General features: G+C 40.9%; 1 protein-coding gene across 2 annotated transcripts; it reads right to left on the bottom strand.

Annotated features, from left to right (window-relative positions):
• Positions 1 to 26,637, bottom strand: ZBTB10 (zinc finger and BTB domain containing 10). Of its 2 annotated transcripts, none has more exons than XM_061342964.1 (5): positions 25,353 to 26,637; positions 17,445 to 18,342; positions 5,544 to 5,651; positions 3,869 to 4,044; positions 1 to 1,260 (listed from the first exon to the last, which is right to left on the bottom strand). In XM_061342964.1, the coding sequence occupies exons 1-5, from the start codon at positions 26,283 to 26,285 to the stop codon at positions 955 to 957; spliced, it is 2,421 nt and encodes an 806-aa protein (XP_061198948.1). In that variant the 5' UTR covers positions 26,286 to 26,637; the 3' UTR covers positions 1 to 954. The 2 variants fall into 2 exon arrangements, with proteins under 2 accessions (XP_061198948.1, XP_061198947.1); XM_061342963.1 differs by having other exon boundaries at positions 5,478 to 5,651; positions 25,353 to 26,636.
• Positions 26,638 to 26,926: the final 289 nt, after the last annotated feature.

Here is a 26,926-nt window from a genome sequence, read left to right as displayed (position 1 = left end):
TTATCAACCAAAAAGTTGTTTAATATGACACTTTCTCCATTTCTTGTATTTTTATTCTATGGGACTGAGGTATACACCAGGTAAGTCAAAAAGTCTGAGAGAAGGGGGGGCTTAGAGGAGGAAGAAAACATTACATCAGATACCTTTTAGCATGACTATCTCTTTTGACTAACTGGCAGAAGAGCTACCCATGCTGTGATCAGTTTATTATTTCCATTATTGGTCATTTCTTCTGCAAAACCATTTTGGAACTGACACATCAGTAACAACCTTCTTGAAAACTCAAAAACTGTGAAGAAACAGATGCTAAATTAATGCCATTAACTTTTCCAGTGCTTATCACCTATACCACCTGCCAACACAGAGCCACAAGTTTCAAAACCCAATTTCAATACAGTGTTGGCATTATCTGTGCTGCATATTTAAATGATTGGCTTTCATCTACCAGCATATGGGAGAGGTAAGGTTTGTATGGCAAAGACATGCTTGTGGAAACAAGAGCCACTAGCCCAAATTAGATTCTCTGGCTCACTGACAAAGTAGGAATAGATTTGGGAAATCTGTCTTTGTATTTCCATACCAAGTTGCAATTTTCTTCATTCATGTTAACAGATACATGAATGTGTAACATACGTACAGTTACTACTATGTTTGAATAGGACCCAAGTAGCTATATCCTATAAATAATAAAAAATACATTTTTCTTTTGATAACTGGCTGTAGATGTGAGGACTCTGTATAATTCAACCAAATGGTTGTATGCTGTACAGTCCTGTGCAAATATCATAAAAAAATTAATAATCCTTTTTTGCTATAAGGCTTTGACCCTACATTTTTCACAGCAACATAACTACCATCCAGCCTGTACCATATTTCGCAAGCCTTCAGTCCAAAAAATTCAAATAGTCAATCCATACAGTGTCCATCTGTGGCACCTTGAAGTCATATGCTCTGTCAGTCATCTAAAGGCATACAAACTTCTGCAGATTCATCCCATCGAGACTGGTCATTCTGTTCTTCTACATCATCACCAAGCTCCTCATCACCTTCTCCCACTTCATTTTCTTCGTATTCTTCATCCCTAGGGAAATCTGTGTCCTGCACCTGGTCTGCTCCTTCCTGCCCTCCAGGTTGAGATTTATCTGCACAGTCTACACAAACGCCATAGCGTCGTGATCCATGTCTTATTCCAACACTGGCTGCCAGCATGAAAATCTTCTTACACACCATACATTTATACTTTTTATCCTTTTTATGCACCTACGGAAGAGAGACATTAACAGCTGAAAATATGCATATCAGGTTGCACTGGTATACAGGACTAGAAAACAATTAATAATTGCTAATTAAAAAAATTTATCTTTCAAAAGATACCCAGCACTGTTCAGAGAAAGAAGTACTACTAGAGATCCTTTCTGACTCCATAATCTATTGCCCACAACCAAGCTAACTGCTTACTGTTCAGCAAGAAGCTGAATAACTGCCTGGTTCATAAGCAACTGAGTGCTCATTTAATGACTATTCAGTGTACAGAACAAAACTCAAAGCCAGCACTTGTGTCATGCACAGGGTCATCTCTCACCTAGAAAATTGCCTTTACAAACAGGAGTTAAATTGTGTGCGAATTCAAAGAGCTGAAGAAGCCTCCCCTCCCAACATAACTAGACCCAACATCACCTTTCCAGGTTTCTCTGGGGAATTTTATATCGTGTATTTAGAGTGAGGTTGCGTGTAAAATTAGAAGGCTGCTGTTGGCTAACCTGACTAAACTTGAATTTTGATTGAACTTGGGTATATAATGTTACTTGTACAATTCACAGATGAGCTATCATCTTGGAAAAAAAATGAGTTGAAAACTTCTTTCTTCTATCTGGTGTCCTCACAACAGACTATAACTATGTGCTCAAGCATCTTATTTGAAGTCACACTGAAAAAGTTGCCATTTTAGATAAAACAGAAATTCCCACCCAGATAAGGGGAAAAAAACCCCAGTGAACAAACCCAAACCCCAAGGTCAAGATACAAATAGTCACTTCAGTCCTGCTGTGTAATCTGTGCAGATGATACATGTTTTTCCCCCCTCAGCCTCTAGACTTGTTATGATAATGTTTCACATAAAGCAGAATGTTTAATGTGTTTCTTGGAGGGGTGTGAGGAGGAAGGTGTTCCAGCTCCATCAGGGAGAGTACACTTCAGTGAAAACACAGGGCTGTATAGAACTTACTCTATAGCTATTTTCACCCTGTACGACTCCATCTCCTTTCCTGGAGAGACAAGTCTTCAGTCATAAAGTGCAGGACAGAAACCTGAAGTCCCACTCTACACCTCCTAGTAGACTGACTACTATCCACTGTTGCCATTATCTGTGGTGAGCCACAAAGGAAGAAGTAAAGTAGCTGCTGCACCACCAATAAGGTGATAATTACCTACCCTCCCCATACCATTGCTACCTCCATCCCTGCAGTCATCTATACATGCTATACAACAGAATGTCTTTCAGGTATCACAGGTATTCTTGTTCCTTCAGGCATCTAAGCCTTCCTCCTCCTATACCACCTGGTGAAGAAAGGCAGCAGTAGCAGGGTGGAAAGATGTATATCTATGATGAGAGAAGTCCCATGCAACGTAAGAAAGATGCTGGTTCTAAAATTTACATAGGAGCTATTAATATATGCCTTTCCTACCCATACAGCAGTTTAAGAAATAATTAAAATTACTGCAGTGGTCTTAGAAATACCTGCTAGAATTATATCCTGATACAACTCAGGTTATTGTTTACTTTTAATAATATTACTGGCTAACAGAAAGTCCATTTCATGATAGCAAAAGCTAAAAAATAAAGTTAGGAAGACTTGCACAAAAAGTCTTTCTGCATCTGCGTTAAAATTTGGAAGCTCACCACCACTCTTCCTGCTTGCTGAGGAACCAAAAGCCAGTTATGAGGGTATTATGGAAACTTATGGAACACCTTCATGAGAGAGCAAGGTGATCCATTGATTCTCAGAGGACTGAGGAAAGCTACTAAAATGGAGAAGTGCAATTTACCCCATTCCATGTACTGAGTATCTGCAAAATTAGGGCTTTTTTTAAAAATCACAGTTTAGAGAAATATAATTTCCCCCTCGTCACCAACATGACCTTGCTTTTATTACTCCCCTAAAATATACCTTGGATTTTATACGTTAAATATCATAATGAAGTAATTTCCCTCAAAGATGCAAAGTACCTGCACAATACCCAAGACAGATAATACTGTCTCTAGATCCTCAGATAAAAAGTGCTCAAGTCAAATCCTGAGTTATGCAACATGCACAGGGAAGTGTAAGCTCAACTGCTGATTCTGGTAGTGGCAGAACTAAAGTCAGGAGGACATTTACTTTCTGCATTTTTCATTCTTTCCTAAATCTTAAATTAGACACTACACTATAGCTTTGTCCAGCTGTGAAATAAGTATTTCAGAACTTCCCCAAGGTATGTTGCAATTGCTGATTAATACTGTCCTCACAGAAAATGGTGATGCAGTATTATAGAACAAGATGTGCTATTCTACTGCAGTAACATTAAGCCAAGGCTCCCTTTCATTATCCATAGAATACTTGAGATATAATGCATCTCTTTATCACATCTTTATCAGACTTCCAAATGTCTTAATTAATGCTGCATTTTCCATTAAGATAAAATACTAGAGGTGTAGTTAACATAAAGAGATGTTTATCTTCACCCATATTAGATTAAGATAAAACAACTTACATTATGGTACATCAGAGAACAGTGTTTCTTTCAACTTCCACAGCATTTGTAACAAACGCAAAACCCACTGGTACATGTGCACACATACATACACACACACACTCTTGAGGTTACCTACCAAGGAATGTCTCTTTACGTGCTCTCTTCGAGTAAACAGCTTCCCACAGATGTCACAACTGAAAGATCTCACGCCTGTGTGAATGAGCAAGTGTCTCTTTAGTGTTCTTCTGTATTTGGCTACATAATTACAGTGTGGACACTTCAACTTGTTCATGATTAAAGCAGAGGAATCGCCTACAAAGACAATAAGCCATCAGGAGAAAAGATGAAGAAACACCATAAATAAATAAATAAATAAATTCAGTAGGTGCTGTATGGTGCACAAAACTAAACAGGTGCCAAAACAATAAAGTGCCCACATGACTTTGCATCAGCCAAATCACAGCAATGTCCACCTCCAGAAACCACAAATACATGCAGGACCTACCAGTATGATCTTGCTAGGAAAAATAACTACTTGTAACCAGGGATTTTCTACTACACAAGTACAGATCAGTTCTTTGAAAAGAAATCTTATGTAAGTTAGCTATAAGTTAGCAGTATTCTGTTTTCTGGAAGTCATACTAGAAAACACTGTATTCTGGATTAGAATGCCTATATCCAAGATGCTGCCTCCCAGTTTCAAAACACATCATAACATGGAAGTTTTGCTAACATTCAAAAGTTTGCTTTGGTGTATCAGAGCACTCATGCAATCTGCATGACAACATAATGTTACATGTTTCCGTGAAGAAATGTAAGTTTATTGAGGTAAACTGCACTCTTATGCACATCAACAGGAATATGACAGACAGGCTGACATCAGGGCTGTAAGATACACAGAAATTTAACAGTTTAAGACCAAGCAGACCTCCTAAAATCCAAGGTCTAATCCCTTGCCTGCTACTGAATTTCACCTTCTTCTAACCCAATTTCTTCCTCTATAAAAATCAAAATATTTACAGTAAACCATAAACTACGTCCCAGTAACAGCTCAAAGTTACAGAGAAGATGTAGGCATTACTATTATCCAGTCCCTAAGATCCTCTTTCCACCAAAGATTACGTAATTTAAGGATCTAGCAGTAATTATTTTAGATCTGCTTGTGTTTTTGTTTTGTTTTCAGACAGAAAAATAATTCCAAATAATTGCTTGTTTGAACTATTAATAAAGGCACACAAATGGTGAAAGAGTAGAAGATGTAATCAGGTTTTTCTGAAGAGGGCTTTAGTTACGGCTGCACTGAATTCAAAACCTTCACTGCAATGAAGTATTTTTAATAGCAGGAAGTATGTTCAGAGATCTACCTTTAAAATTATATTTAACTTTGTACCTTCAAAGCGTTCAGTTTCAAAGCCCATTTATCTATACCTAGCTTACTAAGGGAAAGGGAGGGAGGAAGCCATCAGATCATTGAAGACTTCACATATCTTCCTATTCAGGCACAAAAGCTGATCTAAACCATGTTCTGTTTTTACTTCTCCATACATCTGAATTCTTCTCCCTCCAAGGAAGTATTTCTATTTACATTCTCCAGAAAGGCAAATGAAGTGGAAGATAATGATGTAAGTACTTGATCTTATAAATCTCTAACCAAATTAATCAAATATTGCCAGCAGTGACACAGAAGATAAAGAACCCCTATCAGAGGCAAAAGAAACAACCTCCTCTCCATCACATATACTTGCCATTTTCCCAAGCTTCCTTTGGCCAAGATTCTGGCAGCAGTCCATACTTGAAGTCACTTGAAGTACCTGGCAACAGTCCGTACTTGAAGTCACTTGAAGTACCCGGCAGCAGTCCGTACTTGAAGTCACTTGAAGTACCCGGCATCAGTCCATACTTGAAGTCACTTGAAGTACCTATTACAGACACAGTCTTACTTTAGCTTCCCAGGTTCTGATCAGTCATGTTGTTTAGTGAAATACATATACTTTTTAAAATGTGACAAAAAAGTTTCAAAGCTAAAAATAGTAGTTCTTTTTTTGCACACATTCTTCAATACTGAAATGAATAACTGTATTCCTAATTTCAATTAAATGAGACCTTTGAACTACTCTGAACAGCATCGTTTTTTTCTCCCTATCCCAAGAAAAATTCAAAGCCTCTTTCATACTACAGGAACTTCTTTGGTAAGGATATGTATTCCTTCGCTATCATCATGACAGGGCTAAAAAGTTTTCCATTGAATGCTCTTTACAACTACTTTGTGCAGTGACTTCATCTGGTCTACCACAGGCAGTCTAGATGATACAGAAGTAAACGTTTTCAAATGGAGGTGTAATTTTCTTTATTACCTTAAAATATCTCAGTGGTATATTAAGTGCTTAAAAGTACCTCTATTTGTATGAAGTATCCTACAGCTATGTCTAAATCCTTTTCTGAATAATCATCTCCATTACTCTGTAACCACATCAATTCAAAAGACCACAATTACTCTTAATATACCATCTTAAAAGACTAGCTTGCATATTTATGTTTGGTCTTTAGACAAGCTCTTCATGCAGTCTGCATGGTCTTCATAGCTTTTCCCCCCCACTTTAAAAGAACAAAGTAATTCAGAAGTGAACAATGCCTTAAAGAGATCCTTGCTTGTTTAATCCTATACTTCTGTAACATGGAGGAACTGTATGCATGAACATGGACTCATTACTACACATAACAAGAGAACTATAAATAGTACATAAGAAAGCTACACTAGGCATTTGACAAAACTGTATTTAAGGGGCAAAGACTCTTCCGGCAAGAGCGCAAATTGTTCTTCCCCTCTCCCCCAGACAGCAGCTTGTTGGAAAACATGAAATCATAAATCCATTACTTTCCTCACAGGCACACAGTTGTTAAATAAACAGACTGTCTTTCATTTGCCTGCATGGTGCTCAGGTCCTCACACCAGGTTCCCAATGTCACCCATGTGAGAAGTCTTGAGAAGGACAAAATAGATACATTTTTACTTTAAAGTCTGAGACTGTACGTTTTAATATCCCAAAGACTTGATCCTTTGTCCCTGTACTGCTCAAGGATTTTCCTGGGAAGGAAATTCTCTTAATGTAAACTACATGCAGCTCTTGGTGAATTGCATACTGAAACACTCCCTCCCAGCTTACAGCTTTACTGGAAAAAAGTACGGATTACAAATCCTCACAGCATTAGACATATACAGTAGTTTCATTTACTGCTCAGGCAGCATTAGATTTGGCAGCAGTGGGCTCATTTGCAATGTAAGATGGCAGTTCAATTAACAAATAGGAAGTTTATAATTCTATCCTATCCATTAGACAATAACAAACTATAATCAAAGCTGTATCATGACTTCCAAAATAAGTACTCCACTGGAGCTTTTAAAAAGCAGAGCCTGAGTGGATGAAGGAAGAGAAATCCTACTGTTTTAGCTCACGCACCTAGCTATTTTGGTATAGAAAGGAAAAAGGACAAGGAGAAGGCAATAAATCTCCCCCTCCTTTAAGAAACACAGTAGTGAGGAATTTTTTTTATTTTATTATTGACTCTAATAGCTGTTATGTCCAAAAGAGGCAAGAACTCCTTATACTAACTTGGAGCGATGGGCTCCACCAAAGGCACCACAGAGCAGCTCAAGGAATAGAACACAGATACCCTATAGACATGCCAACTACACATTCCTTTGAGGTGAGCAGTCAAACTCCCTTCTGCAACATACAAGAAAGGATTAGTGAGAAAGAGTGATGTACAGTCTGGGCAAGAGCAAAGATAACTTCAAGGCTAAACGCCTCCAAATTAAAGCAGGCTTCAAGAATTAGCAGGAAAAAAACAAAACCAAGCAAAACAAAGCAAAAACATTCTATAATCTGTTTTAAATATTAGACATTTTCTTTATAGGGTCTTCCCCGCTAATAGAACTGTTCATCTTTAGTTGACCAGTGGAAGATGAATGATCAAAATATTTTAATCACATACACATCTCTTATGGAAGGAATTATCTATATAATAAACAGATGTCATATATATGCTGTGCGTAGCAAATACCATGTAGATTCTTTCAAAATAAGCAAACATCAAAGGCTGACCATAAATAAGAGTTGTACCAAGCTGAGCACATTTGTAACACTGTAACTTTGACAGTTCTTCTGGATCTAAGAGAACACACATTGAATTTCATTAGGAACATTCATACTCACAGCTGGTACCGAAGTCTGAGAGAAGTTAGGAGCTCAAATCCCTGCACAGGTCTAGATCTTAATGTAAGACTCGGCACAGAGCCAAACAATTAAGAGCTGTAGTGTAGATAACAGCTTCTAAATCTTTCTACCTTGAATTTTAAAAGAAAATCTGCTATAACATGAAAGAACACTGGCACTGATACCACAAAAGATAAGAGGTTGCTACAGACACTTCAGTCTCTGCACAATACAGGACTAAGTAGATGGTAAGTAAACCTAATGCTTATTCTTAGAATAATTCGTTGACCTAGAAAACCTGCTTTCTAGATTAAGTGCACGTACAATGTGTTCAAAACAACAAGAAAAAGTTATTTTTTTTTAATGCCTAATGGCTCATCCATATAAGAAAGACATGATTTTCCTACAGACTGGGAACTGGAAGTGCAATACCCAGCCCCTGCTAGTTTTCATCCCAAGTGGACACAGAATCTACAGTGAGACAAGCTTCTGGCTGTAGCTGAGCCAACCGTAAGATGTTATGGACCCCTTTGGCTTGTAACATCTGCTCCCATTCCTCCTCCCACCCAAGATACTGCCCCCTGAAATCTGCTTGCAAAACTGTTCCTGTCAGATGATTTTGATAGGAGACTGAAAACAACTACGTATGCAATTGTACTGGTAGACTGAGGGTGGGGGGCAAAGGGGAAAATACAGACAGCATTGGAAAAGATCTTAAAAAAAAATAAATTTCCAACAAAACCAAAACGAAACCAAACAAATAACAGAGGGTACTCAGGAACACTGATGTTCTGTATCTCCAGACCAGGCCATCTCAATACAATTTTTCTCTGATCAAAGGATAACTTCTTACAGTTTTTACAGTCACTTGATTTTAAAAACAAACAAAAAAAACTAAGCACCTCCCCCTACCCCCAACCAACCAAACAAAAACCCCATAACAAACAAACCCAAAATAATAAAACCAAGCCAGGATACAAATAAGCTGATTAACTATCAGCACTAAAATTCTCAAGATGTCTATCTGAGAAGAGATAAAGACAGTCTGACATACAATGAAGTGGCTGTGTAGGCTTTTACATAACTAACAAATCTTATGGAAGTATTTTATGTGCTACCGTGCTTGTTCTCAGGAAAAAGGACAACCAGAAGTGGGACACATGGATTTTCAGTTTTGAAGGCAAGAAGTAGGGGAGTACCACCAGAAAGAACGCATCTAAGCAGAAACAGCTTTATCTTGACAGGTTTTCTTGTCTTTCTGTAACCAAAAATATACAGATATTTGGGGATGAAAAGGAGACATTACTGAATAGGAAATGATTCAGGAGATTGACAAGAACACCAATGACAGAAGCCACTGAACAGGTCATTACAGAAAGGGACATGGAGGTAGGGTGCACTGAGAGAAGATACAAAAATTCACTCATTACAGTTGCCTGAAGAACTTAACCTTTGCCGTTTTTAGTGTTAAGGTGTATAAAGAAAGCAACAACAGAAAATAAGAGGATACTACCATTTCCCACCAGGTTTTCTGGCACTGACTGCTCATCAGCATCAATTAAAAACAGACAGAAAACAGACAGGATAAGCAATTAGGCCATAGCTTCCAAGGACTGCGAAGAGAGAAGTGGTAATCTACTGATACAATCTGGATTGCTATTAGAGAGCTGGATTTGTTGCTTGTGTTAAGTAACATGACATAAAAACCAGCACTGCACAGACAGACATACTGGGGGCGGGGAAGAAAATACATTGTATTCTATTTGTTACCAGAGTACTTACTCACAGCTTTAACCTTACTTCTGAAAAGGGGTCAAAGCATATTACTTCTCAACTGCCTCTTGCAACAGAAGGCTCAGACAAATTTAAGACATTCTACCAAAGCAATCTTATGTACTAATCCAAACTGCTCTTTATTTTTACTATTTCTCAGTCATGAAAACAAACAAACAAGTTCTACTGCCTTGACTACGGAGGCGGATCTATCAGTTTGGAACCCTGACACATGACAATCAAACTGATGCCAAATATACCATCCACTTAGTTATCATTTATTCCCTGAAAAACTCCTTCCTGAGAAAGGGGTACCATTCACATTAGAAAACTATTTTGCTGCTCTCTTCCCCACAAAGGCTAAATCAGTGAAACACAAGATAGTAACAGTTTTCCTCATCCAGGCCATTTCTTTGTGGGGGAGTTATTGTTCTCCAGGGACTATCACAGACTCAAACAAAAACTTAAGTCCAAAGGGACCTCTGAAGGTCACCAAGTTTCAACCTCCTGCTCACAGCAGGGGTAACTTCAAAGCTGGACTGTATGTTGCTTTGGACCTTGCCAAGCTCTAAAAATCTACAAGGACGGGAGATTCCATAAACCCTCTAAACATTCTGCTCCAACACAACTGTTCTCATGGCCAACAGTTTTCTTAATATACAACTGAAATTTCCTTACCTTCAACTCGTGACAATTGACTATTGCCCTTTCCCTGTGCACTCCTGAAAGGCAGCTGGGTTCCTTCTCTCTTTAATCCCCTTACGGTGGTAAAAGATAGCAGGTAGATGTCTTGACCTCCTCCACACTAAACAAATCTAGTTCATGCTCTCCACCCTCCCCAGCCACATTAGTGCCCCTTCACTGGAATCCCTCCAGCTTGCCAGCATGCTCTGGGCTGCCCTAACCTGGGCACAGAATTTCAAACGTGTTCTTGCCAGTCCTGAGTACAGGACTATTCCTTCAGCCTGTGGGCTATGTTCTTGATAATACCACCACCATGAGGCTGGCCTTCATTGCTCCAAGAAAGCAGTATTGACTCATGTTCAGCTTGCTGTCCACAAATACCCTGTCATCCTTTTTGACAGTTATTACATAGCATTCAGCTTGTACTGATGCACTAGGCTGTTACTACCAGATGCAGGACTGCACATTCATCTTTGAACAGCATCCTGGGGGCTCCTGTTCACAGATTCCTGCAGATTGTTGAGGTCCATCTGAACAGCCACTCAGCCCTGCCCTCCAGCACCTCAACATTTCCCACCAGTTTGATGTCACCTGCAAAACTTGCAGACAGCATCTGCTGTACTGCTACCCCCACCACTGATGAAGATATTAAACAATATGATACTGATAGCTATTTTCAGGAAACGAGCACTCCGTGACTTCATTGGCAAGAAAATAAATTTATCAATAAACTTCAGGACTAAGTTGTGAGCTCAAGGGCTAGGTCATGGACACTGGCAACAAGTCAATTTAAGGATGTACCTTAAGTGTTAACATAAATAGGACTTTCAACAAGCTAACACACCTGAAAGGCTGCATGAAACTCCTAGAAACTGACTGACATTTAGAATTAAGATCCTTCAATACAGTAAAAACCACCAACCACTCTAGATACTCTGATAACCAAATTAAATGTTTTGGAATCATGTTCTGTTCCTGTTTCCTTGCTAATTCTTTAGAAGAGTGACTGCAGAACTAATCCAAGGAAATAAGTTTGATTTGTCCTCAAAGCTGTCAGTTTCTTCTTAATGGGGGGGTAAAAAAGCATCCAATGAAGAAAATACGAAAATTAAGTTTATTTTCATCTTAGCCTTAATGTAAATGGTTTCTACACAGTAAAGCCATTACTTCCTTTCTGCATCAGCATTAGAGAACTGTACTTATATAAGTAGATAAGCACAGATACCATTGCTGTATAGAGACCGCTTCAATCCAAACAACTTTTTATGCTAAAACAGTGAAAGGAAATGTTAAGGAGATCTTCATCTTAGAAGCAGTATCGTAACTGACCAAACCTCTTGTGTTGAACCGGTATCTCCGCAGCATTTATTCCAGGCCTGTTTTGCCAAAGCCTAACTGTGTCCAGGAATACCAAGGAATTTTGTCTTTACACTGGGCTTTTAAGAAAAGCCAGGTACAAGACGGACGCACAAGTCTGTAAAAATACCAAAATAAAGAAAAAACCCCAAACCTTCCGAAAACAAACAAAAAACAAACCCCAAACTAACTAAAAACAATCACAAATACTTCCTCAAGAACTCTGCATAATAAAATTTGGGACTACCTGAGAAAATAAGCTATTCAGTCTGGTACCGTGCTCTCCTCACAAAGTCACATGCAACATTACGTCCTGAAAAAAGGGGATCAACTCAAGTCATAAGCAAGCAAATGTGCAAGAGACTGGCTTTATTTACGTAGCTCATACTTTGCATGTACATGACTTGACCACAAAAGACAGCTGCTGCTTAACAATGGGCTGAGGTTTTTTTTCAGCTTTAAAGATCACATCCCCTCAACACCACCCTATCCTAACCCCCCATCCCCCTCCCCAGCAGTGGTACTACCAGAAGTGACTGAAGTTCAGCAATTGTGGCTACATTTTTACACTAAAAATGGCAACTCTGATCTTGCTACATCCCCTCTCCGCCATTCCCAGTATGACAGAACAAAGCTTGCAACTTAAAAAGCTGCAGCAATGAAGACAGGTATGGTTCAAGTGAAATTGACTGCTGAAGCTATACTACCAGCACACACGCACGGCAAGTACTGCAGTGAGCTTTAGGGTAAACACACAAGTGTAAGCTTGCTATGCTATAGTATTCTAACATTTCACATAAACTTTCTACTTTGAGTGCACTTCTGGGTGGATACATTTACTGATACCTGTCAGAAACTGGCACAAGTAAGAAATGCTGCCTACCTCTCTCCTCCACTCCCAAAATAACTGCAAGCTACACACATAATAATTCCAGAATGTGCACAGAAAATAAATGGTTGGTCAGTGAGCAAAACAACTCATCAAGGGAAGAGGTCCTGAAAAAGTGAAGCTGAAGAGAAGTCTTCTAGTCAAGTTACCTGCCACTTAAAACCTATTCTACTCAGCTACCAACACTTAGGATAACCTACCCCTTCTCTCAAATTTAGAACAGGTGAAAAACCAACCAACCCAAAACTTCAAAACACACTAAGCCTTACAAGCCCAGAGTAACTGAATTGATCAATCTATACTTGTATTACTCTCATGACAACATGACTAGCTTAGGACTGCTCTCAGAAGAGTTATGGTAGTGTAACTGAATTGGCCTACAATGCAGAAAGCCTACAGGTTAAATAAAATACCTAACATTGGTTTTCTGTACTGTATCGGTGAAGCATAAAGTGTATATTAAAAAAAATGCTTTAGTGGACACTTAGCTTTATAAATATCATATGGGAATGGACAGATATGTGAAGACAAGCATGTAGTAGGAGATAAAGAGGCTGTGGATAAATACACTATTTTCTAGGGTAAGTACTATCTGGAAAAAGAGCTTTTAAAGGAAGTTGCATTCTAATTTTCATGATAGTTTTTTAAAAAAAGCTCCACACTACTCTGAAAATCAGCTACAATCCAACAGCATTTGAAACATCTCACTGCTCAACATGCAATAAAATTAATTAGATTTGACTTATTGAGCTACATCTCTAAGATGCAGAAGGGAAGCTAGCTGAAGAAATAGCACAGCTACCTTCTGTGACTGGAGTTATGCCCCCAGTTTAACCAAGAAGATACAAAGGCCTTTATTTTTTTTTAATGGAGTTGCTGCAATTGACCAGCAACAGCTCTAAACAATAAAGAGATTTTTTAGCAGATTATCAACTGCTAGGGTTGGGGAAATCGCAAGATAGGCTGTAACTCTCAGCGTGAAGAAATATGGCTATTGTAATCAGTACAGCTAAAACTGAAGAAAGGCTTGAAAGCTTCAGGAAGAGTAGGTAACTGAAGTAAGAGTACATGTAATTTAAAACCCATCTCAACTTCATGGAGTTTTCTCAAGCTCACAAAAGCGCTACTTTTATAGAACAGGTGTTAAATATAAACTCACTGGGCAGCAAAAGGTAAGGAGAAGGAGAAGCTGACATTTCCTTACGGATACCTGGAGGAAAATGCACATTTGGCAAGAAACAGTAAAAACATGTCTTTTTTACTGGGACAAGAGCAGTAGCAGATAGTTCAGAACACTGTTATTGTTGATTATCTAATACTTACCCAGCAGTACCCAACTGGAAAGTCCATTTACTACACAATACACAGTAGGGACTTCTGGGGTAAAATTTCACAGTGAGAAGAGTGTTCTTAGATAGGCTTCCCTACTACCATACCTATGGTATTTCTCACAAAACCACCAAACAACCCAAAACCATAATCAAGCACACAGCAACTCACTTTGCATGCAGGACATATAACCACAGCTAGTGTTGGTTTCCCCCATCAGTCCATGACAAAGCATAACAGAATCAGCTCATTCTTTCCCTTTTAGCAACCAAAAAGGGCACTCCTTTGCTTTCATCATAAGAATTTGCTATGCTTTTTTTTTTTCCTTCTTACACCATTGTCTTTTATCTCTTCCAGAAGACATTTTCTTACGCATTTTTAACTCCCAGTTCCTATTATTTTTGGTAGCTTTTCATCTCCACCAGAAATTTAATCCACAACTGAAAAGTTACCGTATAACCTGCAGGTTACTCTACAACTCATTCTTGTCATTCTTCCAGTTCTTTACTCCTCCCTCTTCCACCTTTTCTTAGGCATAGAGGGAGCAATTGAAAGTAGAGCGTTTAACGGTAGAATTTATCCACAGAGCAAAGAAAAACTTGCCGGAATACAGGAGAAAGAAAACTGAATGCTAAAGCACAAACTATGGGTGAAAGTCAAGCTATACCAAGACCTACTTCCAGTATCTCTTCTTGTCTTAAACAATGTGCATGTACATAAGAACTTCATGAAAGTAAAGGTCTTACAAAAATACTAGATATGGCTTCCAAAAATAGCTTTAACACTGACAGGAGATATCATTTTTAACTTGGGACCAATTATGTTGCACTCTAGAGAGTACCAAAGAGATCATGAGTTGACACAATAAAATGAACTTCCCCTGCAATCATGGAACTTTCGACGGTTTTGGGCAGACAGCACAGCACAAATTCAATGTGTTCCTGGCCTCTAGTACAGCCCTTTTCATTAAGATGTTGCATGGATGTATTTTGTAATTTAATTTCTTTAGCACAGTGACTTAATGGAAACCTTGGTTCTTCTGTCCAAAAGAACTGAACAAGGACGAAACTTGTTTAACTGCATTCTCTATTATTTCTTCAAGGAAGCTACACAGCACATACTCAAATTACGCAGAATGCAAACTTATATTCATTTCTGTTGCTGACATCATTTAGTAGGTATATTCTCTGCGGTCTTTCCAACAGAGAAAGAGGCTGAATATCTACCCCACAACTACACATACTAAATTGTGTCAGAAATTGATGTTTGTGCAGTTAATATACAGGTCCTCAGCTCCTACTCCCGTCCTTCTGCTGCCCTTTTTCATGCCGCAACAATTAAGTTTGTCTTAGCAAGTAGTACTATTCAGCATGGGCAGATGTCTTGTGTGGATGCTGTGGACTCAACATCTAAAGATGCTTTAGTTAAGGCTATATCTAACCTGGCTGTGGACCCTAGGCCTATTTGCAGTCAGCACACAACAAGCATGTTTCTGAAAGGCAGCTCCTATTTTCACTTCGGCCAGAAGAAACCTTAAAAAAAAGATTAGATGGTATGAGAAAATCAGGAAACTCGCTCTGCAAGTGCACTCTTCCCAGCTGAACTGCAAAGCTAAAGTAGACCTACCTACTGCATTCAGAGATGAAGACCAGAGATAAGCAAACCCCTGAAGCAATTACAGAATGAATGCTAGCTCCTCAGCACATCTGCTTCTCCAGAGCTGCTGTCTGGTGTGCCACACTGCTTGCCAGCTATACAGATGCATCTTGTACTGGCTTTTCCTGCTCACATGCTAGATGTATATCCATAGCTCCAGTCTGCATTACTCTATGTTGTCACAAGTCACTGGTGCTCATGCACATAAACTGTAGGGTACAGTACAGAGTGGAACGATCGCCTGCCCTCCGCTGACCTGCTCTTTGGCTATTGTGGGCTTGCACCTGGGTACTGCCAGCCATGTGGATGGGCATCTGCACTACCACGGGCAGAGGCACTGCAAGGCCCCAGGAGAAATAGCCTGCCCCTGCCATTACTGAAAGCATTTATTTCAGCCTTGTTTTTGAACAATTCTGGGGGTACAGGAGGAAACTATGGCCACCCTTCCTTCCAGCAAAATAAATAGAGGTCCCTGAACCCTCCCAGAATTCAGGCTGCTTTCAAATCTGTTTTGTCACTGGAACGCAAAAACATCCAGAAATACTCTGCAGCAACAGGTGAGAGTGCTTTTTTGTTTGTTTTTTTTTTTTCCCCCCTCTCAATTCTACCCCTTGACCCTGAGAAGCAGAGGATATCTACAGTGCCTTGATGTCTGAAGGGGGCATACGTTTTAAAAAGCTTTTCCAACAGACATCTAAAGAACCTGGTTCCACCTATGTCTCAAACTCACCTTTGACTCCTGAACTGCAGTACATTTTCAAAACTGATAATTCATCTAAAAGCTATACAGGTAAATGGCAGCACTTCAGACACATAATTCAACTATTCATACAATATAATAATAATTTAAAAAATTAAAACCCTGAACTTCATTATATTGCCCGAAATCCCAATTATAATGTGAACAGTCTTGCTTATAATTCTTTGTGTAATTAAATATGTTTTCTAAACAGATACGATCTTATTCTAGCATTTAGATTAACCATAGATCTTTAAGGGAAAAAATAACCTGTGAATTTACTCTCTGGATTAGACTAAACAATAGTTCAGTAAGAATATATTCCCTCTACTACATGTCATTGTGGCATCTCTTTCCAATCAGTTTCACATGTTCGCTTTAAGAGTTTCTATTACACTAGCCAGGATTGCTCTATTTTGTAGCTTCCCACATACCCTACCATGAACAGCAATAAAAACTAGACTTCTATTTGTATGTGACACTCAGATGAGGGAAAACACCAGAAGGATCACAGAACCACAGAATACCTGGTCAGAATGGACCTCAAGGATCATCTGGTCCAACCTGTACACATTTATAGCAGTGTAACATTTTTTAAAAGCCATAAAAGTTACACAATCCTGTCCAATGTAGCTACTTTCCAGCACAAATTGATGGAGGTAGAAGTCCCTTTTGCTAGTGCAGGAAAAGAAATTGTAACAGCCCTTTCTCCCTTTGCAACCAGTTAACATCATCAGACACCAGTTCTCACTCCGCAATTTTGTGCCTACTAGTGGCTACGGATTAAATGTAAATGTAAGAATTTTAGTTTCTACTGCTGGTAACAATCCCCAACCCAAGCATGAAACCACCATGTTACACACTGTGTGGCACAGGAGTGCCATTTCTTTCTCTAGCCAAAGATACACTGCTGTGTCCTAAGGCACAGAATCAGGTTTAAAGCAGATTACTACTTCAGTAACTCAGTTGGTGTGCTGCCTTTACTAAAAGATCCCATCCAACACACCCTTATAAAAGTTACATTGCCATATATTTTATTCAAACGACACGATTGACATTAAGCAATATTTACCTGCTTCTTCTTTAATAAATGACAAATCTTCTTCTGGATATGGGACTGATGGTTGCAAGACTGAGCAATCTTCTGAGTTCTCTTCAGTACTAGGTGGTATATTATAAATAAATCTCTTTGCAGTTTGGTTTTTCCTTCTTGCTTTTCCAGGCTCTTGAACCGATTGTCCCTGTGCACCCATGTCATTCCATACAAAAACTTTTCCTTCACCTTGTGATTCATTCTCAGCCATTTCAGGTGAGCTGTCCTGGACCCAACTGCAGTCATTCATTTGGTAGCTTTCCATTTGGCCCTCATCAATCGAGTAACTGTCGTTCTCAGTTTTTATGCTACTTGCCAGGTTGGTAAGGTTTCGTGTTGCCCAGAAGCTGGCAACCTTCTGATCCCTTGGAGACAAACCATCCCTACTAACAGATCTTCTGTTGTAATCCACCACAACGGTCTCTGGAGCTTCCGATTTTATGCTTATGTTTAAGGCATCTTTAATGAAGTTGCGGCAGGACTGGACAACCTCCGTCATCTGAAGGTAGCTGGCCACTGACATCACTTCAATGGCGTTTTGGCTCGTAAGCACGAGGTTACCAGAATATAAGAAGTCCAAGATGACAGAAAAACCTTGAACAGCAACAACGTCTAAATAGGTAACAGTGGTTTGGTTACGGCTTTCTTTGTTTGTAAAGCAATACAGAGTCTTAAAGAAGCGGCTGCCTGCAACCAGGATGTTCTTGTGAGCTCTGAAGACCCTCCCACTCACCACAATATTAACATCACAAAGAATGCCTTTCTTCCTCTGCTCATTAAGCTCTTGCAGGAGCTGATAGCAGTAAGAGTTCTCATTTGGCCTGCTGTTAAAATCACAGTATCCTTCATTATTCAGTTCTGCCGGTAACTCTGACTCCTGCAATTAAAAAAAACACAACCATAATTACCTCTTAATGAAGGCTCTCCTTAGTCCTCCAACACTATAATACAGATATGAAAATAAACTTAAAATAATTTTACTTAAATGATATTTTGTTATTTATGTTCTTGGTCACAAAGGCAGGCAGGAATAGATAATTAAAAAAAATATGCTTCTGAAAACTAAGTATCACGATCTCATTCTGTACCCTCTGCCCCCAAATTTGACACAAAACCATAACCAGCAGAATTCCTTGAGAGCAAAGGAAATGAAATTTTAGACAAAAGTAATAAGATTTAGTTGAATGTAAAGTACTGGTTTTTCTTAACCCACATATATTAAAGATCCAGGAGTCTCTAAAGTTTTAAAATAGATGGTTCTCACATATCTAACCCCCAGCTCTTCCCTAGAAATCTCCACTTAAATAGGCAAGTAGAACCCTGATAAATGATTCAACATTTTCTCATGATGAAACATGAATACATAAAGGTTAGGTCTGTATCTTCCAATCTGACTTGTACGTTTGTACGTCACTGAAGCAGTTATAATAGCAGATATATTTCTTACACAGTTTTACACATCAAGTATTTATTCTTTATTTTCTAATTGCGGCATAGTTAGGATTAAACAGCTATATTACATGACAAGTGACAGAATATTGCAGTGACCAAAACAAAACTTAAGCTTCCCTTATATTATTCATCTGTGGTTTTCCTGAATCAAGCTCCACTGAAACTTTCTTGTAGCAACACCTTTAACTAGTACATACTTATTACACAGACAATATGTACTTATTTGTCTCTCTACAACCCTTTTAAGATGTGATCTCAAATGTGGTTTGAAGATTTTGCTCAAAGCAGTATCAGACAAACCAACACCAGGAAATTACTTGTTATGAAAGATTAGTTCAGACAGTAAGATGCTGGTAAGTAACACGAGATCTGAACTGGATTTTAGAGCACTTAGAAAACTTTAAACTGAAGTTTAGACAATGATAATTCAGAGCTGCTACAAAGGAACAGCTAGGAGAAAGCAGAAGACAACACAGACTGGCAGGTTTGACACCAAGATTACATTCACTGACACATGCTGCCATCAAGAGCAGCAACGATGAGTGTTTCATTTTATGCTGGATCTCCAAGATTCTCCCTTCTTCCCTAGCAAATAAGAACAAAACTGTCTGGCTCAAATACAGTTTCGGGTGAGAGATGATGTTTTGCAGAATCCATCATTTTTACCTCTCATTTCCTAAAACACAGGAAATCACAGATTTTGGGGCTAGAGGTGTCCTTAAAACTCAACTGCCTCAACATTTCAGGTTGAAATTAGCATTAAGAAGGTAATGCTAATGCTGTCATGAGCCCATCATCTATACTGGAGATAAACATATGTTGCAGATAAGCACTACCCTTAATTTGAGACTATGGCAGAAACCAGCTATGTTAAAAAATAAAAGGTCACTTTCCATCACACAGGAATTAGTGCATTAAATTAATACTCACCTCAATTTATAATTCCAATGTGGATCCCTGGGATGACAACAGAAGCTGCAACTACATCTTCTAAAATGATACTTACATCTACAGGCAGCAAATAATGCCCAACATAACCACAACAGACACTGTACCATTTCAGCATCTCCTGCAGAAAAATTTCAGATTGCTGTCACACTGAACATGTGTCTAAACCTCTACCCTGCTCAGAAAAACACTTCAGTGACAAGGTAGAAATAAAAGCAATTAGTTTCTGCAAAGAAAAAAAAAAAAAAAAAGGCAACAGATCTTTGTCCAACCTTGGCCTAATTTTTTCCTGTGTACTTCCTGACATACCCAAGTACTCCAATAGATCACAGCTCTGAAACAGAAAGTGTATCCCAAATGTGTGACAGCTATGTCTATCACTCCAAGTTCTCAACAGATTTCAGATCTGGACTAGCTTCCTGTCACTCCAGCAGAGTACTGCGCAGTTTCAAAACATCAATTACACTGACTTTGGATCCAATTAAGATAAAATTACCATATGCTAAAGTGTTGTCACTCTAGTCAAAGTCAATCATCAGTGACTTGCACCTCATATAATAAATCTTAGGTAGATGCTATGACAGCTGACAATTTGATTCTCTGAGAACATGTTAAACACCACATAAATTTAAAAATAATCTGCAGCCATTTTCTTTTTACAAATGTTGGATTCAAAAATTGAGAGAGATATGTAATATTTTAACTGAGCATGTGTATGTATCCAGTCAAGCTGACAGAAAGAGAAACAGAGCTTTACAATGGGGGTGTTTTCTTGTTTTCCTAAGAAGAAAACAAGCCATCATGGAAAAAGGAGCTGCAGATCACAGAAGTGCCACTGAAACTCAAGACTGAAGTTTTCATTATGAGAAGACCAGAAGACCAAGTGAAAAATAAGAGACATTATTCAACTAATGTCCAATCTATCGGGATGTGTGGTGGTGAAGAGATTGATATTACAGCTTCGCAGAAACAGGTACAATAAGATTTTTAAAACTAGCTGTAATACTGGAAACAACTCTTTGCCCACTGATGTGGAAGTAGCTAACCCTAATGCCACACCTCAAATGAAATGAAACTGTTATCAAGCCTCTGTACAGCAAGCCTGACAAGTAAAACTGACATCTACCATGAGAAAAAAATAAACAATGTCCTTGGAGAGTTTTAAGCACCTCCCCTTTGCACAGAACAAGTACAATACAGTTCAATAGGAGGCTACGGTGCCAAAACCAATCACAGAAAATCAAAAGTGTATTTTTAAGCTTCTGTTACTTTTGCTGTGCTCATGGCACATCGTAAGAGTACAAACGACATTCGCTTAGACTGTATTTTCAGAATACAAACTGAATACTAGCATCACTCAATATTCCTCTTCCAACACCAAACAACCTTATCTTTTAATAAAAAAAATAAGAAATCTAGACTAAAAATCAGGAGTATTTCAGCTTTTTTTGTAGAATCTACAGCATTATAAGTTGAAAAACTTCTCTCAGTAGGTGAGATCAAGAAGCCAACTAACAGAACAGAGACCACTTAAGGAAATAATGTTGTCCTCATTTTCAATTAGGTTAGACTCATCTGAATATACCGAAATTATTTTCATATGTATAATTCACTAATTAAACTTGCCTAAAAGCTAATAGGAGCAGAAACAGATGACAAATCTCTGCTACTAGAAACTTGCTTTTCCTTCTCTGCGTGTGCCATCAGCATACTCTGTTCCTGGGAGCAAGAACAGTGAGGGGTGAAAGGGGAGAGAAAAAGAGTAGCAAAGCCAATCTAACCATAAGTTCCATCTCAGATGGAATGAAAAGTAGTTAGGCCACATTTTTGTAATCCCTTCCCCACTACCACACCTTACTCTACAGCAGTTCCCTATGCCCCCAAATTAGTTCTCATCCTGAAAAATGGACCCTCTAACAAAAGTGAACTATCGGGAGCACGTGCTGCTACAGAGGAAAATTACCCCAAAATATGGTCCTACCAGCTGCACACATAATGCTCTTCTACTGTTTTGCATGCCTTTGCATTTCTGTGGGCAATGCTAAAGCATGCAAGCGATTTCAAACTGTCTCATTAAGTGCTTAAGATCCAAACGAGTAGTTCAAGGAGGTCTGGTAAAAAAAAAAAGCATGTAAAAAACTAAACAAACAGTAAATGACAGTCCTTACTCTGATGGCCTGACTCCTCAACTTCTTTGCTCTGCTAAGAGTAATTCAAGAATTTAACTTGGAATACTACAGCATAACTCTTACATCTGAAGCATGACTTCTATTCATCACAGCTCACGAAAAACAAAACAATTACAGTTCACATGATAAAAATAACACATCAAAGGCCTTCCTCCTTTTGGAGAGCTTCTGCTTTAAACCAACATGCCTGCTAGGCTGGAGAAAGCTTTTCTGGCAGTATTTCCAAAGCTCAGCTTCAAATTATGCCCAGAGAGAAAACGTTTTAAGAAGCTTCTTTGAGAGGAACAACCCACATCAGCCAATAAATCTGCATCTGGGGATCTAAATGCATCACAGAATTAATTTTTTTACAGTGATTTCCCATTAAATGTCTATTTAAATGTCTATTTAAGATCTTTGCAACACAATAGTCTATTTATTTAAAAAAGGTAGTTTCAAGCAGATTGTATCATTTGCTAAGCTTTAAAATTGAGGCATTATTTTAAAAATCAGAATAGAAAAAAAAAGTCAAGATTTTTGTCTTAGAAAGAGGCACCAACTGACAGCTCAATACCCTCGAATTACAGCAGCTGCAACCACTTGTGATGTATTTTGGCATTCCAAATTAAATGTATCCCAAAAATAAACCAAAATCATCACTCATTTCTTCATGAGTGTAATATCCAACAGACCTATAGAAATTCCCACTGTTTTACTGTCTCAACACCTACAATTTCCTTTTCACACTCAAACAGTGGCATTATGCCATATGTTTATTAGCAGCTGCTAAACATGCCCTGCAGTTGAAGCTTGTCAAGTCAAGAATACATGTGTGTTGTCTCTAAACACAAAGGCTGAACGATCTCTCCCAAGTTTCATTAAATCTAAACGGCTTTTCTGCCTCATTATGTACGCTGGAAATACGGTGAGGGTACAAATTACCTACTTTTGTTCCAAGTATCTGGTATCACGGCATTAAGGAAAAAACGGGTCTATTGTTTTGGTATTAATTTAAACATGCATCAAGAAATTCAAGTGCCATTAAAAGTGTGAAAGGATATGGAAATTAAACAGAAAAGCCAAAAGAAACAGAGATTCTTGATCAGATTTTCGATTAACCAAGTGTAACCTCCAGACAGAAAACTACACTGACTCTCGAAAAACTGCAATTCTTTCCCTTGCAAGAAATTTTTAACTGAAATGTAATTGCACAGGATGCATCCAGCAGTTTTCCCACCTGAAAACACCGATCTCTGTACAGCTACCTCACAGAAGCTTATCTTTAATACAGCACAAAAGAACCACTGATGCATCTCACCTGCCCTACTGTTTCATTTATTACAGTGACTACAAATACTTTTTCTTAAACTCTCAGTGGTATAAAAGCAGAGGCTCATTGTTTAGATACTCATGACAATGAACGGCTAATCTTCAAATAAATACTTACATGAACTTTCAAGCTACTGTGGCACACAAGCCAATAGTACTTCATCCCCCTTCCGACCTCCCAGTATTTAGCAGTCTTACAACAGACTAAGCATAGAACACAAAGAAAAAGCTACCAAGTTCAGTAGAAAAAACGTTTGGAATAGATTTCAATTTTTTTGTTTATTTGTAGCTTACTGTGAGAGAAACTTCTGAAGTGTGGTATGAAGTAGCCACGCCTAATAACACGTAAGGCTACACTATGACGGGACATACCTTCACGACTCAAAGGTAGAAACCAGGCAACAAAGTGATGAAGAATATACTGTAAAAGCATTTTAAAAATCTTATTTTCAAAAATACAAAGAGGCAAAAGAAACTAATTATGAAAGTTTCAAAATTAGAAACAAGTTATCTAAAGCAAGTCTGGCTGAAAAACAAATCCCAGATTGGAGGTAACTGATAAAATGACCTACTGCCATGAAATGTCTGTAACAATAGCTGCCTTAGAGATACATTTACTAAAAAAGTAATTACTCATCTTGAAAATGAATGTTTCATTTGTAAATCCAAAAATATTTTTTATAACTGATATTTATGCTCTGTAAGGTTTTCCTTGCAGTAGTTTTACATAAAACTTGCATATCTTTTTGAACTAGCTCTAAGAAAACGCATGTCCACTTAACATTTTATCTGCCACCCTGATATCCTAACTAAACATCAGAATAGCAGCTCTTGTCCAAGGTACCCCGAGCTCCTTAAAGCACTCCAGCAATAAGATCCATTTAACTACTGCACTACAATTTGGACTCTAGATAGAGCAGTACAACCAAGGTGTTTTAATTACAACTTAGTTCTACATAGCAAAAAACGGAGCGATCGGGGGTTAATTCCAGCTAACAAATCGAGATCAGCTCAAAAGCTCTCTTATTAGCCTAACCTGAAGCACATCGGTTTGTGCCAGATTAAAAGTTTAACGCCAGCTAGGCGATCCGAGAGAACTTCTGCGGTTCAGCCTTTCCCTTCCTTAGGAGAAAAGGCTGCAGAACGCTGGCGATTCAGCTCAAGTATTCTATAGGAGCTTTCCATCCACGTATGTTCTGGAGTTAACCCTGCCTTATTCGTAAAAGCAACCAGGAAACGTAGTAATTTTAAGTTTAGCGGGGAACATGAAGTAGTCCTAAAGCATTTAGGAGAGCTGGCATATTAAGACGGCTTTCAGGAAACCACGTTTATCTCTAACACACACCAAGCAATTGCAGACTTCTTGCTCAGTAACTCAATCTAAAGCAATACAGTCGAGAATTTAATAATAAATAAATAAATAAATAAATAGAAGACTGACTACCCAGAATTATCCGATCAGTGAGCGGGGACTACACCATTAAGAACAGCAAAGTAATTCCACCTTCACGCTGGCAAGTATCCATTTCACACGCAGTCGGTAGCCGGACACTACTCCCTCCTCCCAGATACCGCAGGAGGAAGTTGTAACGAGTGTTTTTAAATCAGTGCTGCGACACTATTCGCACGCAACTTTTTTTCCCACGTTACTGGTTTATCTTCACAACATAAACTAAAGAAAACAGCACTCGCTCCCTTCGAACGGGTAACGTTAATCAGGTACAGCCATAAACAATAGCTTGCGCTCCGGGACCGCAAAACGACAACGCTGATAGCGCTGTGATCGCCCAAACCCCACGGGAGCGTCACCCCAAACCGAGGGCGGCCTCGTCCCCCGCACCGGGGACAGCAGAGCAGTGCCGAGCCCCTCGGGCAACACCACACGAAGGAAGCCATTTAAGTTAACACACGTGGGCATAAAAAAAAAAGTCACCTAAGCGTGAAAGGGGAGCCCGGCTTCCCACCCGAGCTTAACCCGCCCCAACCCTACCTGCTCGGGGTTGACGGGCTCGTTGAGGCGATGCTCAGCGGAGAGGTGGTGCCGCAGGAGCAGAGTACGCTTGTAGTTGCGGGTGCCCTTGCAGAGCTCGTCGTGTCCCCCAGGCAGGGGCCCCCCAGCTATGATGAGCTCGGGAGGCGCGGCGGCGGCCAAGGCGGCCGTGCACCAGGCGCAGGACATGAGGCCGGTCTCCTGGCAGTAGTACAGCCATGGGAACTCCTTGAGCCAGGAGCCCTGGAAGGAGATGTGTAGCTTCTGCAGAAGGGACTTGGGCCTGGCCAGCGGGAAGTGCTTGATGCTCTCCCCCTCGCCCGCGCCCACGCTGCTGCCCTCCGCCTCGTCCCCTCCATCGCCGCCCGACCGCCTGCTGCTGCTGCAGCTGCCGCCCTCGGCCCCGCTGCCGTCGCCCAGGCTGCCCCCTTCACCGTCCTCCTCGTCGTCGCTGCTGTCGCTCAGGGAGCCCCCGTCTTGGACCAGCTCCTTCCCCTCCAGCAGGCCCTCCGGCTCCAAGCCCTCCGCGCCCTCCAGCTCCATCTCCTCGTCCGCCCCCCGCCCATTGAAGTGCTTCCGCGGCCAGGCCGAGGCCTCGCAGCCATTGTTAGCGCCAGACTGGGCGGCGAGGAGCCCCCCACCGCCCCGAAAGGCCAGTGTCCGGCGATTTCTCTCGGCGAACGTGGGGCCAGCGGCGGGGGGCAACACGGCGTCCTGAGGCAGCAGCAGCTCCTTCTCGTCGGCGGCGCCCTCCAGCTCCTCGGCCTCCAGCCCCTCCAGCTCCACTTCCTCGTCCGCCCCGCGTCCGTTCAACGGCTCGGGGTCCTGCCGGTCCCAGGCCTCGGCCGCTCCGCCGGCAGCCGCCGCCGCCGCCGCGGTGACGAGGCCTCCGCCGCGGAACGCCAGCGTCCGCCGGTTCATCTCCGCGAACATGGCGCGCGCGCGCCCCCCGCCCGCCGCCGCCTCGCGCCCCTGCCCCGCCGCTCCCCGCCCGGCCGAGGGCTCTGCCAGCGGGAACGGGGGAAAGAGGCGCCGGCTGCCGTGTGGGAAGGGCGGGGGTGGCGGCCGCGACAAAGACAAGAGTCCGGCCGCGTCTACCCCCCCGCCCCGGCTCCGGCCTAGATCACTGCCGCAGGCTGCCCACAATGGATCCCGCTCAGCGGCGCTTCCGTCCCTACAGGCCCCGGATCGGGTCGAATGGCAAATGAACAACGGGCTGCTCCCACAATGCACCGGGAGAGCCGCCGCAGGGGAGGGGGAGCGCGAGCGGGGGGCGGGCAGGCGGGGGGCCGGCGGGGCGGGAGCCACACATGGGGCGCGTCACGCGCCCCTGCGCCTCCAACGCGCCGTGCCCCGCCCACCGCACGGCGGAGGGGGGGACGGGGGGTAAGCATCGACCCTCGCCCTCCCGCAGCGGGGCCCTAGCCCCCGCTTCTGTCCCCCGCGCAAGCGCAGCGTGAGACCGGCCGCCGGTTCCCGGGGGCGAGCGGCGGGGGCAGCGTCCTGGGGCTGCCCGGCGGGAGCGCGGCTCAGCGGTACCGTTAGGCGCGGCGCGCGCAGCCCGCACGTGCCGG

This window comes from Neopsephotus bourkii, unplaced genomic scaffold, assembly GCF_033783945.1.
Source record: "Neopsephotus bourkii isolate Nb327-2 ecotype Australia unplaced genomic scaffold, CSIRO-AGI_Nbou_v1 NB_1820, whole genome shotgun sequence".
NCBI lineage: Eukaryota > Metazoa > Chordata > Aves > Psittaciformes > Psittacidae > Neopsephotus > Neopsephotus bourkii.
Note: the sequence above shows the minus strand (reverse complement) of the source record. Positions and strands in the feature narration are given on the sequence as shown.

Bases quoted from the DNA above. Each gene is read 5' to 3' on its own strand.
- ZBTB10 (XM_061342963.1), bottom strand. From the start codon at position 26,285: ATGTTCGCGGAGATGAACCGGCGGACGCTGGCGTTCCGCGGCGGAGGC. The intron at 4,045-5,477 runs GCAAGTATATGT...TTGTCTTTGTAG, and splicing joins AAAGGAAGCTTGGGAAAATG to GCGATTCCTCTGCTTTAATC. The intron at 1,261-3,868 runs GTAGGTAACCTC...TCTCTTCCGTAG, and splicing joins ACGTAAAGAGACATTCCTTG to GTGCATAAAAAGGATAAAAA.